Source organism: Lynx canadensis, chromosome B3 (assembly GCF_007474595.2).
Source record: "Lynx canadensis isolate LIC74 chromosome B3, mLynCan4.pri.v2, whole genome shotgun sequence".
Taxonomy (NCBI): domain Eukaryota; kingdom Metazoa; phylum Chordata; class Mammalia; order Carnivora; family Felidae; genus Lynx; species Lynx canadensis.
In genome coordinates this window covers 110,944,293-110,960,793 of record NC_044308.2, presented here as the reverse complement: position 1 = coordinate 110,960,793, position 16,501 = coordinate 110,944,293, and the positions used below count along the sequence as shown (strand labels likewise).

General features: G+C 47.0%; 1 protein-coding gene across 3 annotated transcripts in view; it reads left to right on the top strand.

Moving 5' to 3' along the window:
• SPTB (spectrin beta, erythrocytic) overlaps positions 1-16,501 on the top strand; it is a 129,369-nt gene that overhangs the window by 55,823 nt on the left and 57,045 nt on the right. For 2 of the 3 annotated variants that reach the window (XR_003969577.1, XM_030319306.1), the window contains exon 2: positions 4,109-4,307. Coding sequence is in view for 2 of the 3 variants with exons in the window: in XM_030319306.1 (XP_030175166.1) it covers positions 4,160-4,307 (148 nt within the window). In the remaining variant the exon portion in view is untranslated. Of the gene's footprint in view, positions 1-3,346; positions 3,452-4,108; positions 4,308-16,501 lie in introns of those variants that run through there. The other variant, XM_030319307.2, reaches the window with a different exon arrangement.

Genomic DNA, 16,501 nt, shown 5'->3' with positions numbered 1-16,501 from the left:
AGTTAAAGGTAGAATGGGTCCAAATTCTCTGTTTAAGGAAGACTCCATCTAAGCCTTTGCAACAGCCTGTGACTTGTGACCCTGTGAAGGAAGAACAGCATCACCCTGTGTTCCCCCCTCCCCCATTTCCCACTCCTGAAGTAGACCTTTGGGCTTTGTTGCTTCTCATCTAAGCAGCCCAGGGAAGAGGAGATGGGGTGGGGAAGAAAAGGGCAGTGCACCCAGCCTCCTGCTCAGTGCTGCAGGAAGCCTGAAGCGAGCTCTAGCTAGGGCTCCGGCAGCACCCTGCAGGCGGGGGAGAAGCAGCTGCTGCTGCTGTTGCCACTGCTGCCACTTGCTGGGGTCCCAGCTGCCCCAGGGATTACCTGGGCATAGCATGTGAGGCTGAGATTCTGAGACTAACACCCGATCTCGGAAGTGGATGAGGTCCTGGGCACAATGTGAAGGGTGGAGCTATGAGCTGTGGCGGTGATATTGTGAAATCCATTTACCAAGCAGGCACTCCTTCTGTGAGTGAGTGCCCTGTACGATCAGATGAGCTTTTCCGTTCTGAGCTGTGGGCAAGTCTTCTAGGAACCCATGCTGATCAAAATATAACCTGGCCTTAGTGGCAGAAGTTCAGCAGGTGAGGGCGAGCCTCTGGACTGCACATTGGGAGACAGGCCTGCCCCACTGCGATAGGCAAATGGACAGGGAAGGTGGGCTTTCCCAGGCAGAGTCACACAGGCCAGAGAAGCCCCACCTCTGCTTTGACAAGGGTCTGGTGGGTTGGGAGAAGCTTCTTAGGAACTTGAGGGTGAACTGGGGAGTGAAATGACAAGGAGCTACGTATGTCCTTTCTCCTGGGTTTGCTGGCAGTGGGGTGAGGTGCAGCTTAAGGTCTAATGTTAGCCAGGTGCTTGCTGTCTTTCATACTTAATGGAGGCCCATTCTAGATGCATAGATGACTTATATCCTAAAAAATGTGACCAGATTACCTGACCCTCCGGTTCCCCTCAGATACCAACTTGTCATTTCCATGACCTTCCAGGCCTTGTTTGGGGTTTTGTTTCTGCTTTTGTGTTCCTGGAATAACCATCTGTAGCTTTCCCATTTTCAGATTTTCTTCTCTTCTGCCTCTCACACCTGATTCTGTGAGATTCTCCCCTTGCTGAACCACCAAGCACACTACCCCCGCCTCCCTTGGCTCTGAAGGGACGCCATCTGGGCAGGCCACTGGGGTGGGCACAGCTATGGGGCAAGAGGAAGAGGGCTTCCCTTTCATTTCTGCATCTTTTTTCCTTGGTGGTTGCCTTCAAGGACCTGACCTCCTAAAAACAAAACAACCTCCTCACCCCAAACCCTAGACTTGTGTATTTAGACATACATGTGAGTTTTATCACATTCCCTGCCAAGCCGCTGCCTGACCGCTCCCTTCTCTGAGCCACGGTGGCAGGAGGCATGGCGTTTTTAAGCAGGATGAATTGCTGTCTAGTGGCTGCTCTTCTGCACCCAGGGCCATCAATCTTGTCTTGAATGCTGGGCCTGCTGGTGTGCCTGCTCAGGCTCATCTTTCTGGGGCAGACTTATTTACGGAGCCATGGCAAAGGTAATCTCACTGACCAGCCCCCCCCCCCCCACCCTCCACCAGCCCATGGCCTGGGCCTCTCTCAGCCGCTCTTAAAAATAGCCTAAGACAAGAAGGAGAGCCAGGGTCCGGTTACCTCCTGCAAGCAGGATCTGATCTTACCTCACCTCCTGCGTCTGGCAGCTTGGCCCTTCTCAGGGGCCACTGGACAGGCTTGCAGGCCAGCAGGAGGTGGTCAGCCTGTCAGTCTCTGTCTTGCTTGGAGCTGGGAGCCAGCAGTCGCTCCCCTTCAGGGAAGCAGGGGTTGGGGGGAAGGCATGGGGGGGATGGAGTCCTTCCCAGCTCTCTTTGCCCAAGCAGTTGAGTGAGAAATCTCAGCCATGGAACTCGTGTGTCCATTTGTGGAAGATGACAGGCTGTGTAAGGGATGAGGGTCTTCCTGGGCACAGGCCTGGAATTGCAGGGCATGCTTTGGAGTCATGACTGGCTTCCCCACCTTATATCTCCCCTTCCCTGAGAAGCAAACACCTTTGTCAAGTCCTGGATGCTGGGGAATACCTTCTGTCCCCGTGTGCCATGTTCTTCTCTCACCTAAATCGAATCTGCTTCCCTAAAAATCTGCCTGGTAGAAGGGGATGAATCAGGCTACAGCCTGGCCGTTAGCCCTAGCCATAGCAGTAATTCCCTAGATGACCTTGGGGAGCCCTCATCCTGTGTTAGGCCTTCGTTTTCTTCCTTGTGCAATTAAGATGGATAATTCTGGCTCCTGTCTTACCTCGAAGGGATGTGGTGGGATTGATTAATTGGACTGGGGAAAAAGGAGTCTGGAGTGATTCTGTGTCTGAAAAATAAGGGCGTCAGCACTGCATTTACACTTGGATTGGTGAGCTTGCATCATTTCTTCATCAAGCATGCATCTGTTTGTGTGTGTGTGGGATATCAGTACCGGTGTGTGTCTGGGGTGTATGTATACGAATGTGTGAGTGTGCACACATTCATAGAGGAAGTGGCTTACTTCACAGCTCACTGGTTGTCCACACTTGTCATTTGTCTGCCTCATGGCCTCCCCATCCCATTTTGTTCTCTTGGATATGAAGGCTCTGGGCTCCCTGTCCTATCTTATAGACTTGATCTTGGAATCCCTTTAGTTCCCTGGGGAGATGCCTCAATGGCAGGTACTGGAGAGGAAATTAAGGCTGAATGAAAGATAGTCATTTTCCAAAAGCCCACAACATTCAGGCCCTAGCCTTGCACCTCTAGTCTCCCATCTCCCTTGTCTCCCTGACTCTGCCCTCACCCTCTAGTTACGTTGTAAGTTTCCTAAATTTTGCCATGGTCTTTCTCACCTTCAGAACCCTGCACCTGCTCTTTATACCATTTGTTTGGACTTGCCCCTTTATCCCTTCTGAGCTTCCTTTGGGAACCAGCTTACGCTTCCCTTATCCTGACATCCAGCTCTGCCATGAGACCCCACAATTCCCCATTCTTTCCCAGCGGTGGCACACAGCACACCTTACTATAATTGCTTATTTCACTGGGTGCCTTACGGCCAGAATATAAACTCTATGAGGACAGGGCACCTCATGTCTTACTCAGAATTGCCTCGCATAGTGTCTGCCCTCTAGTTGGGCCTTGGTACATATTTTAGTCAATCATGAATGAATGAGCAAACATGATAAATGACAGGCAAGTAAGAACACAGTGCTCCTGATGCCCATGTGCCTTGCATAGATGAACACGCACAGCTCCGCTGTCTGTGGGAGCTCTTCGCCACCACTCCCACCATCATGCTGACAGCCTTGATAGGACAGCAGTCTCATCTGGGCGCCTTGGTCTGTCTTGGGATTCAACCTTGCCCACGCACCTGATTGCACTTCAGAGAAGGTAAAACCAAGAGCTCAGCTTTCTAAATATTTGTTGCTGGGAAAGCACTGGGAGGGATCTTGGGCAGCCTCTGAGAGGAGTACACTTTCTCCAGCACAGCTGCTGGGGCTGGTGGCATCAGTGGCATCTCCTGTTCGTCTCTCTCCCCACTGATTCACGTTTGAGTGGGACTCAGCCAACTTCCAACTTTTCACCTCTCCTTCCTGTCCAGGTTTGTTCCTGGTCCAGTCCACAGGGTTGAGCTGCTCTTCTCCCCACCCCACCCCCATCCCCCACCCCGCCCATCCCCTGGCTCCCAGGAGAGCTTCCCCTTTTCCCGGCTCCCAAGCTTCCACAGCTGCCTCAGCCGCAGGTTTGGAGGAAGCGGGCTTGCTGCGACTGACGTCTCCACCTGCTGGCCGTCCTGACCCTTTCTGCCTGCAGCTCTCCATCCCTGCCGCCACTGTCGCCGTTACAGTGTGGCGGCGGCGGCGACTGCTGCTGCTGCAATATTCTATAACCCAGAGACCCCAGGTGGGAAGCATGGCCCGGCAGATGGCACGGTGTGCTCCTCCTACAAGGACCTACCCCTGCTGGATGCTCCGAATAAGTTTCCCCTGAGAAAAAGTCCAAGGGGGAGGTAGCTAACCCTCTGACTGTGTTGCTGTTCCCCCCTAGGGACCCTTCCATGAAGACTGAGGCAGGCACAACTGCTGAGAGCCTGCTGACATGACATCGGCCACGGAGTTTGAAAACGTGGGCAACCAGCCACCGTACAGCCGGATCAATGCCCGCTGGGATGCCCCGGACGATGAGCTGGATAATGACAACAGCTCAGCCAGGCTCTTTGAGAGGTCCCGGATCAAGGCCTTGGCAGGTACCATTTGGGGCCATGGGGGTTAGAGGAGCCGGTCTCATAGTCCCAGGGTTCAGTCCCCTCCCTGCCTGTGGCCAGCCCTCTGCGTGCATTGGCGTGAGCCCTGGCAGGGAGGTGATGGAGACATGGCTGTGTGGCTCAGGGAGACTTGGCCCTGTTGGGAGGGAGCAGAGGCTCCCACGCATGCCCTAGTTCGTCCCAGGTGGGAGGTGGTGCCAGGTGGGCCCTGCCCTCTGCCTCTGTCCTGAGTGACCTGTGGCCAAAGTGAGAACTGAGAGAGAGTCTGGGCAAAGGAGTGTCTGAGGGGCTGGATGGCCAGGCAGAGGGGTGTGCAGCTTCATTATGCACCTCAATCTCCTGCCTGGTCCTGGATAGAGAAATTATCATCCTACTCTCTGTTGTCCTAAAAGAAAAGTGTGATTTGATAGGACATTGAGAACAGATAACATCCTCCCCACACTGGCTCAGGAGGCAGGATTTTCTAGACTAAACCTCTTATCCTTAAACTGGAATTAGATTTTTACTTAGATTCATAGTAGATTTCTGTGTGTGTGTGTGTGTGTGTGTGTGTGTGTGTGTGCGCGCGCGCGCGCATGTGTGTGTGAGTGACAGAGAGAAAGAGAGAGAGAGAGAGAGAGAGAGAGAGAGAGAGAGAGAGAGAGAGAAGGGGAGGGAGGGGGAGATCTTAAATCTCCAGCAGAAATAGTTTGTCCTCCCCCTGCTGGCTGGGATCTGATTCTTGGGATTTTTTTTTTTTTTTCTTCTCCCGCCAACCCCTGTGACCACTGCTTCCCTGGAGCCTGGCCCAGGGTAGCTATATTCAGACAGTAAGTCCTTGGCCAATAAAGAAAGTTTGAGTTCTGTGGGATAGCGTGTGGGTGGGAGGGCTGGGGGTAGATTCCATCATCTGCTCCACCAGTTATTAACCCAAATCAGACTTCTTTCCCCATCTTCACCTTGTAAGAAGAACCCAGACTCGCCCATAAGCACTTTCTGGAGCGATTCTCCCAGTGCACCATCATCACTTAGTGGCCCTATCTGAATTTTCTAGTAGTATTCTTCTACCTTCTCTCCCTCCACTCTGCTCTCAGATGCCTCCAACTTCAGCTAACCTTGAGTCATGAGCAGGGGAACCATAGTGACCTTTCACCTTAGGAGTAGCTGGGCTTACCTTACACTAAAAGGAATGGGGTATCTCATTCCCTTGTCATGATGGGGAATCCATTCACATCTCAGCCATCAGCTTTTGTGTTCTTGTTCTTGTGAGACACTCCCTTTCTTCTTCCTTCACCCCCTCCTCTGCATTCCCTACCCTTAAAAATTCCTTCCTTGGTTTCCCTTGAGGACAGATAATAGCACTAATTCATTCCTTGCTTTGCTTATGTAATCTTAACCTCTTTAAATAAGCAAACTAGGAACCCTTGTCTTGCCAGTCTGGTTTTACCTTTTTTCTATCTGTGTGCCAGCTGGGCCTGACTACATTGACCCTGGTGATAGAGGTGGAGGGAGAGGGGTTCCATTTTCCATATGTCTTGTCAAAGGACAGTATGAGGAGTGGGACTGTCTTTGTGCAGGGATCCTTTGATATGTTTTACAGATACCCTATTTTTTAAGAAACCGAGGAAAATTCCATTTTAATAGTTATTTATTGTACCCCTACTATGTATAAAGCTAACCCCATGACCAGACAGAGAAAACCACGGAGATGAATTCAACACAGTATCTGTCTGTAAGTAGTTTATGATCCACTAGGGAAATGAACAATGTTCATAATGAATTAGCACAAGTACAATTAGAGAAGAACTGTAGGAAAGGCATATAATTAAATAGCAATGAGAGAGCAAAGGAGGAGACTCAGGAATCGGGGACTCATTTGTGGAGAAGGCCCTCAGGAATTGAAGGGTGCATGGGATCTTGACAAGCAGGTGGGGTACAACTTTATCCAGTTGGACTATATGAATGGCAGCCAGGTCTGATGATCAGGTTGGAAAACTGGTGAAAGTAAGTTGATCAGGTTACTGGAGAAAAAAGTTCCACAGCCATGCCTGTGTCTCACCAAGAGTTTGCATATCGTCTACCAGAGAATCTGAATACCCCCCAGGGGAGAGGGGGACCACCGAGCATAGACTTACATGCCTGGACCTTAACAATTTAGAACATCTGGCTAACAAGTAACCATGGAAGTTTAGGATCCATTCAGGGTTTTAAAAAACAAACAGAAACCTGTCAGTCTACTGACTTTACTGAGAGTCCACTCTGAGTGAGCTGTGGGATAAGCAAAAGCTGTGGGAGCGTCCAAAGTAGAGAGGTCAGATGGACCCGTTCTAGTGGGTAGACAGAGCAGAGAAAGGGGCTGTCTGTCTCCCTCAGTTTTAACTTCTGGATGTTTTTCTCTTCAGTATTGTCTTTGGGGCTGCCTTGGCAGCTTTCCAAAGAGGCTGAGGAAGCAGAAGCACCTCTAGTTCCAATCATTTCTGCTTTCTCCACAGCCACTCCCCCACACCTGAGCACATGATGGCAAGGAAGGCATTACTGTCCCCTCTAATGCTACTAGTATGGAGGATGGTTGAAGCAATTTCCTGTTTTATAAAATGGGGACAGTAGTTCTTTCCCAAGGGTCTTGTGAAGATCAAGTAAGATAAAGTTTATGAAAGTTTTTTATTAGTAATAAAATACTAGGTGAATGTTAGTATTTACAGGAAATCTTAGTAATATCTTTCTGTCCCTTCTTTTAACTTCAGACATTCATGATCATCAGTCATAGTTCCAGTTATCCTGGCCTGTTCCAGGGCCAGTTTCTTCCTTCTTAACCCCACCCTCCTTTGTTTCTGAAGGCCAGGGTTGGAAGAAGGAGCCAGGGACCAGGGGAAACTCCACTAATGCTTGTGTTGCGGCTTTTGGCTCGGTCCCCAGAGACCCAGTGCCCACAGGGATGAAGCCCCATGCTGTGTAGATCTTTCTCTTTTTTTTTTTTTTTTTTAATTTTTTTTTCAACGTTTTTTTATTTATTTTTGGGACAGAGAGAGACAGAGCATGAACGGGGGAGGGGCAGAGAGAGAGGGAGACACAGAATCGGAAACAGGCTCCAGGCTCCGAGCCATCAGCCCAGAGCCTGACGCGGGGCTCGAACTCACGGACCGCGAGATCGTGACCTGGCTGAAGTCGGACGCTTAACCGACTGCGCCACCCAGGCGCCCCTAGATCTTTCTCTTTAAGGCTGCCCAGCCAAGATCCCAGCTGTGTCTCTGCCATCAGCTGGGTGACCTGGAAGGACCAAGAAACCAAAGGATGATGAGGCTGGTTAGATGTCCTTCCGGGTGTGGCTTCTCTGGGTCCTTCTCCACATAGTGACCTGTGGTTGGAAATCTTGCAGTTTGTTAACAGGACTCCATTTTTTTCTGCCCCTTAAGTCAACTTCCTCTCAGCTCCAGAGGAAATACTCCCTATTTTGCCTTTCAAATAATTCCCAGCTCTTCCTCCCTGGACTGAAATAAACAAACCATCTGGTTATTCCATGTGGAAACTGCCACATTGGTATACAAATACCTGACCTCTCTCCAAATGAATCACTGTGGATTTGACACTGTGGGTCAGCCTGACTGAAATGAAGGGGGAGGTGGGCAGGAAAGTGCTGCAGAAGGCTCCTGCAAATAGGGGATGGATTTGACCTCGGCAGGGCCCAGGGGAAGGGTGGGGGCCCAGCAGGAATATTTGCCCAGTAGGTCCCTGGCAGATGTTAGCTCTCAGTGTCAGGCTCTAAAGCTGGCAGCACTCGAGGAAGTTAAGTGATGGGTCACCCTGAGGCTTCTTCCTGAACAGGGGCCGTTCTCTGCTTTGATGACTGCCTTTGGTACCTTCCTACGTTTAGGACCTGCTTTGAAAGATTAGAGGAAGGGAAGCAGTTGAAAAGCTCACCTTCTAATCCCTCCAAGAAGTTCCAGCCTTCAGGTTTCGGTAGAAAGGCTTCCAGTGTCTCCTAGAGCCACCCTCATCTTCACTCACACCCCCTTTCCTGTCCTCCCCCCTTTTCATACTGGGAGCCATTTGGTAAACATTTGTGGCTGTCTGGATGAGGGATGAAGCACTGCAGGCTGCAGGGAATTTACCAGCCAGAATGCCTGCCCTTGGTGCTCTCTCTCCTCATCCCAGAAGGGTCCTCTGCCTACATGTGTACCCTCTTTCACCTGGCTGTGTACCCCAGTGACTTGGGGCAGGTGTGGCCCAAGTGGCAGAGGAGGAATGCAACAGAAAGATGCCCCCAAAAGATAAAACCTTGTGCCCTGGCCTCCCCTGCCTTACCCATGCACTCACGTTGAAATCTGGGCATCCCAAGTGCCACCTACTGCATGACTTCCAGCTCCTCAGAGCACAGAGGCATCTGGAAGGTCATGGTACAGAGAGCAATGCAGGGACTCTTGAGACGATCTGTGAGGAGAGGGCTCAACGTGTCCTTCATCATCTTCTGTGGCCCATTTAACACAGAGCCATCCTTTGAACACTTTTTGTTGCTTTATTTTTTTATGTTTATTTTGAGAGAGAGCAAGAGAGTGTGCACACGTATGAGCAGGGGAGGGGCAGAGAGAGAGAAAGAGGGAGAATCCCAAGCAGTCTCCATACTATCAGCACAGAGCCCTACATGGGGCTCAATCTCATGACCTGAGCCAAAATCAAGAGTCCGATACTCAACCAACTGAGTCACCCAGGCACCCCCAGAGCCATTCTTTTAAAACAAAGTGCACAAAATTGTGTAGCCCACTCTGGCTTTGCCTTTAAGTCAGAATCCAAGTGATGCTTCAAACTAGAAATGCCTTTCCTTTCTGCATTCTGTCTTTGCCTTCTTACTAGATTGGAGATGAGGTCAAGTGGTGAGGTTGGTTGAAGACAATTCAGAGGACACAACAGGGCAGCAGGTGCATGGCAGGCTATGTCCCTGTGCTCTGAAGCACAGAGTTGCTGCCATTTTGAACCTTGAACATCTTCCAGACCCACTTTGCCCAGGCCCCAAGGTTAAGTTCTGTGACTGGCAGATGTTCCTTCAGAGCCTTAGGACAGGTGCCTTCAGACCCTGCCGCTCCCTTCCCACCCGCGTTGGCTCCTTGGAAACTTCACAGAGAAGGTAGTATCGGCTGCTTCCTGACTTTGGTGGCAAAAGGTCATGCTTGGCCTGTTTCTCCACCTGCACCAGGATAACACTGATTCCAGGTGTCCCAGTTTCCTGAGAAGGGCTTTGTGTCCAGAGGGTGAATGATTTCTTTCAGAGAGCAGGATTTCACCACAGTATGTGGTGGGCAGGATGGGGAAGGTACAGGAGTGGGGATTCAGCAGCTTCTTGGCAGCCTACTAAGTTGACAAGTTCAGATGTAGCTGCTGGAGACCAAGGCATCAGGTGTTAATGGTCTGAATATCTCTGTTAAGCTACGTGTGAGAACAAAGGTGGCATCATTAATGAGGGTTTTTTTTTTTAATGTTTTCTTCTCCAATTTCAAAACACGAAATGGAGTTCTATGTAGAAACTATATATTGGGGAGACATACTATTCATGGAAATATGTATAATCAGCAACAATCATTTTAGTGTACTGTCAGAAGAAAAAATAATTGGCTCAGCAGCTTTTCCTCAGAGGTCAGCCATTATGAGCTCCACCCCCACCCGCTTTCCTGAGACAGGCCACTGTTCAGATAAACCTGCTAGTTACCTGTGCAGACAGATCCACAGGAGAGGCAGTGTGCCATGGTCCAAGGCAGTTTCCCCAGCCCAGGACATAACACTTTCTCCCATTGTCCTCTCTTCCCTCTTGATAAAAGCTGTTCTTCCTCTTTGAAAACACTTTGCAGAACCAAGGCTGTTCCCATTCTCTGGGTGACTATCTATCATCGTGAAGATGCTTTTCAAATATTAATACACTGAGGTTAATAATAAGACTCTCCCCTCCCCATGCAGTGCAGTCTGAGTGAGCCATGGTAATAGCCTCCTCCATCTTTGGGACATTCCTGTGGGCTGTTGGCTTCATTCCCAAGGGCAGGCTGTGACACCAGGCCTTACTGTGCTCATGGCTCCCAGAGCAGCCGGCATCCATTTTCCCCTTCTCCAACTGGGCGCTCTCTGCATGCTGCTTGACTGAAGAGGTGCCAGGAGTGTTGTTTCCAAGCATCTGTAGCAGTTGTTCATTTTCCTTTTTTATCGTGTCACTGAGAGAGAATGACAAGGAAGCTGGTAGCAGTTGAGTCTCTAGGAGCATTTTGCCTCCAAACCCTTTAGCCTTCAAACTCTGGAAACCAGATCAACAGGGGATCTCATTTTACAGTCTAGCGAGAAGGAAGTGGATCAAATACTCACACACGTGTCTCTGTACATATAGACATATGTGCATGTTGACAAATTATGATAAATTCCATGAGGATTTGTTGAGAATTAGGAGTTTCTAATATAACCTACAGCCTATAACTCATCCAAGGAGGAGTAGGGCTTGTTGGATTGAGCACATGGGGGGAAGGGTGGGTGGAGATGGGAGGGGCAGGCAGCAGCCACATCACAGGGACTTCCAGGCCATTGGTATCTTCAGGGTCCTGGCAGGAAGCAGTAGGAAACTCAAAAGGGGTGGCTGAAGTTTTTTAAGGAGATTATTTGCAAAGGGGTGGCAGGGTTGAAGGGTCAAAGGGTGGGAGCTGTAGCAGGGAGAGCTGTAGGCTCTCAAGACAGGATCTGTGGCCTTCAGTAGAGGGCCAGAAGGATGGAGCCACTCCCACACCCATCACAGTGCTCTGACAGGGAAGTGGCATGGTTACATTTGGGTTTTTAAAAGTCACTCTGACTTCAGTGGGGGCAACAGGTTGTGGGGAGACTATGCAAAAGTCTGGGAGAGAGAAGATGGCAGTGTGAGCCAGCTTGGTGGCCATTGACAGAGAGAAGTGGTCCATCCTCACATTATCATTCTTCTGGCCTCTCCTGTTGCTATCGTGGGCTTTCCCAAGTTAGGTGACCTTGGCCAAGTCGCTTTTCTGCTCCTCACCTGTAAAACAAGAGGCTCAAACCAGATGATGCACACAAGGCCTTTCCACCTCTGGCAGCCTGGGAAGAAGCCTCCTGTTATGGTAGCGCTGACCACATACTTCTACCCTGAACCACGGAGCTTTGGTTCCTGGCTTAGGGAAAGGGAATCAATGCTTTTTAGCAAATCAGTAGATTCTCCAGAAATTCTCTCTCCTCAATAAAGGGTAGGTTAAAACTGAGTCCTGGACCATGTCAACTTCTGTGGCCTTGTGTTCTAAGTGAGTGTAATCTCTCCCTGCAACCACCACCTGCATGCATGACAGCAATACCTGGTGCTTTTTATCCAGATGATCTAACTGACCCTTAACCACTCTGAAGTAAGCAGGGGATAGGTATCACCATGCCACTTATACAGATGAGGGGAGATGCACAGCAGAAAGTGCCAGGACAGAATCCCAGGGATTTGAAATCATCCTGCTGCTGGGGTGTCTGGGTGGCTCAGTTGGTTAAGCGTTCACCTCAGGTCATGATCTTACAGTTCGTGAGTTCAAGCCTTATGTTGAACTCTATACTGTCAGCATGGAGCCCGCTTCAGATCCTCTGTCTCCCTCTCTGCCTCTCCCCTGCTCACACTCTTTCTCTCTCTCAAAAATAAATAAACTTAGAAATAATAATAAAATCATAAAATCATCCCAGTGCCATTGGGGCTACAGCACTTGGGCTTTCTTGAAAGTCCTTCAGACCTGCATTGCCTCCTCCTCTGCATCCCACCCAAGACCTTTCTTCTCATTTTCCTTCCACCACCAGCCTCTTAAGCCTCTTTGATCAAAATCCTGAATTCCTTTTTACTTCTGTCTTACAGCCTCTGAATATTCTCACCTGCTGTGGGCCAGCAGACCCTTGTTCTGTGGTTGTCCAGATCAGCTCTGTTCATTTCACTTCCATGGTTCACATGTCAGCTGGGGCCATGTCACCTCAAGCAGAGACTTCTGCAGCTGCCTCCAAGCTGGTGCCTGACCTCTCCTCATTGAATCCCATTTACACAGGGAAGTTAGAAGCATTGTCCTCTAGCAGATTTTAGTGAGGTGTTGCTTTACTTAAGAACCTCTAGGCTTTTCTTTACCTGAAGTGTAGAGTTCAGATTCCCCAGACTGTCCTTCAACTTCTTTACTCTGGGGAAGTTCATTGCTTTTCACCCTCACCCCCCAAACTTGCACACCTGTGTGCACACACATACAGATTTGCCAGTTTCCATCTTGAGGGCTTTGAGCAAGACCCCCCCCCTCCCTTTCTTCTCTGTCATTCTAAAACCATGATCATCTTCAAACCTCAGATCAAAACTAGCCTTCTTCAAAAACATTTTTTTAAATTTAAACTGGTCTCTGATAACTTGTTTTATTTTCCTACTATATATAAAGACCCTATTTTATTTAAAAAACAATAAGGTGAGGGGCGCCTGGGTGGCTCAGTCAGTTAAGCATCCTACTTCTGCTCAGGTCAGGCTCTCATGGTCCATGAGTTTGAGCCCTGCATCAGGCTCTGTGCTGACAGCTCAGAGCCTTGAGCCTGCTTCACATCCTGTGTCTCCCTTTCTCTCTGCCCCTCCTCTGCTCATGCTCTCTCTCTCTCTAAAAAATAAATAAACATTAAAAAATATATCTTCAGGGGCGCCTGGGTGGCGCAGTCGGTTAAGCGTCCGACTTCAGCCAGGTCACGATCTCGTGGTCCGTGAGTTCGAGCCCCGCGTCAGGCTCTGGGCTGATGGCTCGGAGCCTGGAGCCTGTTTCCGATTCTGTGTCTCCCTCTCTCTCTCTCTGCCCCTCCCCCGTTCATGCTCTGTCTCTCTCTGTCCCAAAAATAAATAAACGTTGAAAAAAAAATTAAAAAAAAATATATATATATCTTCAAATATTTTTGTTACACAAAATATATTTAGTATAGAGAAGATTAGAAAAATAGAGAAAAAAGAGAAAACTGGGGGCATTGTTAATGACCCATATAGATATTTTACAAGCCTATAAATATGACTGCGTGTATATATGTATAAATATTAAAATATTATCTATAATACTATAATCTTAGAATTTTTGTCACTGAGCACTATATTGTGAATGAATATCGTTTCATGCAAACATGTAGATTATCATCTTCATGGCTGTATAGTCTTCCTTTGTATTAACGTACCCTAGTCTAGTTAACCAGCATCTTAGTGTTCAACTCTGCCCACTTTTAAAGTCAGTCTTATGCACTTTGTGCTTGCCTTTGCAGACATGTAGTAAGCATCCTAAAGTTCTCGCTTAGAACCAACCCTAGCTAAGTTTTAAATCTTGTATGTGGGGGAATCCTGCTCTAGCTGTTCACAGTGCTAGTGTGATGAAAGCTGGTTGGTTGAAAGAAAAAATTCCTCTCCAAGCTAAACTATAGGGTAGAATTTGTGCCACCAGCATCATTTATGATGTGTCTCTCAGGGTCTGCCCCTATGCTAGGCTTCATGGGATTAGCATCTGTATCTTCAATGTTGTCACAAATTCATGGGAGTTAAAGCATCACTCATTCAGGTTCCTTAAGCTCTTGGCTTCCTGACATGAGAAGTAGAGAAATCCCAAGCTGTAAACCTACAAAGGATTAAATGATTGTTTTCAGACCCAGGCCAGTGGTCCATGGGCCTCCTATGGTGCCTTTTCTCCCTTTTGTCTTTCTGACCACCAGCTTTACCTATACCTTAGGGCTACATGCTGGTAAAAATGCAGGCTTCTGGAAAAAAAAAAAACACAACACATTTTTAAACATTTCATCAGTCATTTATTCCTCAGGATTTATGAGCTTCATATCTGATTTTTCTTCATGATATTTGCTGTTTCTTATTATCAAAGTAATACATGTTCATTGCAGAAATTTTGGAAACTACAGATAAGCAAAAAGAAAAAGCACCCACAGTCTTACCACTCAGCTATAACAATATCTAGCTTAAGATTTTGTTTTTAAATGGATATAGCTCTCTACAAGACTGGGGTCATATTATACGTGTTATTTTAAAATCTGTATTTTTCCTTAATATGTATTATAATATCCTTTCCTACCATTGAAAGGTCTTCTACAACCTTATTAGTATCTTCACAAATGTACCAAAATTATCATATAATCCCCTGTTTTGAATATTTAGGTTGCTGTTCTCTATTCTTTTTCATTTTTATTTTTTAAGATTTCTTTTATTTTTGAGAAATCTCTACACCCAATGTGGGGCTCAAACTCACAACCTCGAGATCCAGAGTCACATGCTCTACCGACCAAGCCAGCCAGGCACCCTGCTATTCTGTAGTCTTGATAGCAGATTTTTAACAGACAAAAGAGGGAGGGATATGAAACACGCAAGGAATTTTATAGGAAACTAGGGCAGAAATAGATAAATGGGCCTAGAATTGGGTAATTGAGGTTCCAAGATAAACTATTTCAACTAAACCATGTGGCTTAAGAACAGCCAACGTGTAATAGGCTTTTGTTTTTAAAACACTGGGGAATTTTGATAACAAACTTCCTGGATGCCCATGATGTCAGGAAGTGAAGCAGGTACCAGAGTAGGTGGGGCCAGTGGCAGGCGTGCTGTCGCCAAGGGAGGAGGGAAGCAGAAGGAAGAGCCAAGAAGAAGCCTAGAGAAGGTAGAACACAAGAAAGAAAGGGAAAGAACCTTGACTCCAGGGGAGAGGTCTGTGCTTTAAAACACCTGTGGGGGATATTCAGAGGGCAAGACCTGGGAGAGTAGCTACATGGTGGTCAGGGGGGCAGAGCTAAACCTGCCCACAGGACCCATGGACCTCCCTTCTGGGCTCTGTTCTCAAGGGATGTAGGAAGTGTTCCTCAACTCATAAACCTTCTCCCTCTCTCCCTTCCATCTTTCTTGTGGCTCAGGTGGTTAACCATGCTTGTGATTTTTGTCTCGTGAAAAGTCCCTGAAGCAGGACACACAGGGAACTGGGCCATCTTGGAGGAGGAGGAAAAAAAAGTTTAATATTTTCTTAAGAAAAAAATAGATTTCTATATTGAATAAATAACATATACATCCAGGGGATAAAACTCAAAAGATGTATAAAAGGGCAAAAAATGTTTTATTCCCACCTTGGTCCTTCAGATACCTAGTTCTTTTCCCATAATTAGTGTTCTCAATTTACCATGCATCTTTCCAGGCGTATTTTATGCATATATTAGCAAATGGTCTATTCTTCTTCCCAGCCTTTTTTTCTTTTTTTACTACACATTGCTGTATGTGTTTTCTTCCACCCAAGATATATTGAAGATTGTTTTGTATTAATACATAAACAGCCTCATTTTTTTTTTACAACAATTAAGTTTTCTATTGTATGGACATACAATTTTAATTTAACCAGTCTCCTATTGGTGAACATTTTCATTGTTTCCAGTCTTTCACTATTTTTAAAAATGCAATGAATAACCTTATATATAGATTAATGCCCAAATATATGTTTGTCGGGAGGATATATTCCTAGAAGTGGATTTACTGGGTTCAAAAGTATGTGCATATATAATTCTGATCAGTCTTGCCAAATTGCCTCATAACTTTTCTAGCAACATATGAATGTTTTTTCCCCACACCCTTAGCCAAACACCGGATTTTATCAGACTTTTTGATCTGTGCCCACCCGACAAGTGAAGCAGTGTCTTGATGGACTTTCGTTGTACTTTTTGACTTTTAGTATGAAAAATTTCAAACATACAAAAAAATAGAGATAAAAGTATAATGAATCCTCACCTAGACTTAACAACTGTTATTATTTTTTTTTACCATATTTGCTTGTCTATTTGAGGGGTTGACGTATTTTTAAAGTGAATTGAAGATTGCCATGACATTTTACCCCAATACTTTAGTAGGTACCTCTGAAAAACAGGAACATTTCCCACCTAACTATAATACTACTATTACCCCTAGCTTTACCCCTAGCTTACAGCTATGTGCTGGCAAAAATGCAGACTTAATAAAATTAACATCAACTCTAATACAATCTAATAACCCACTTAATATTCAAATTTTCCCAGTTGTCTCAAAAATGTCTTTTATAATTAATCTGTCCAAACTAATTAAGGGCCATTTATTAAATTTCGTGTGTATCTTTATACTTTGAATTTGTACTTCTATGAATAGCTTGGACAATTTTCTACACACTAAAGACCATTTTACAGTTTTTCTGTTA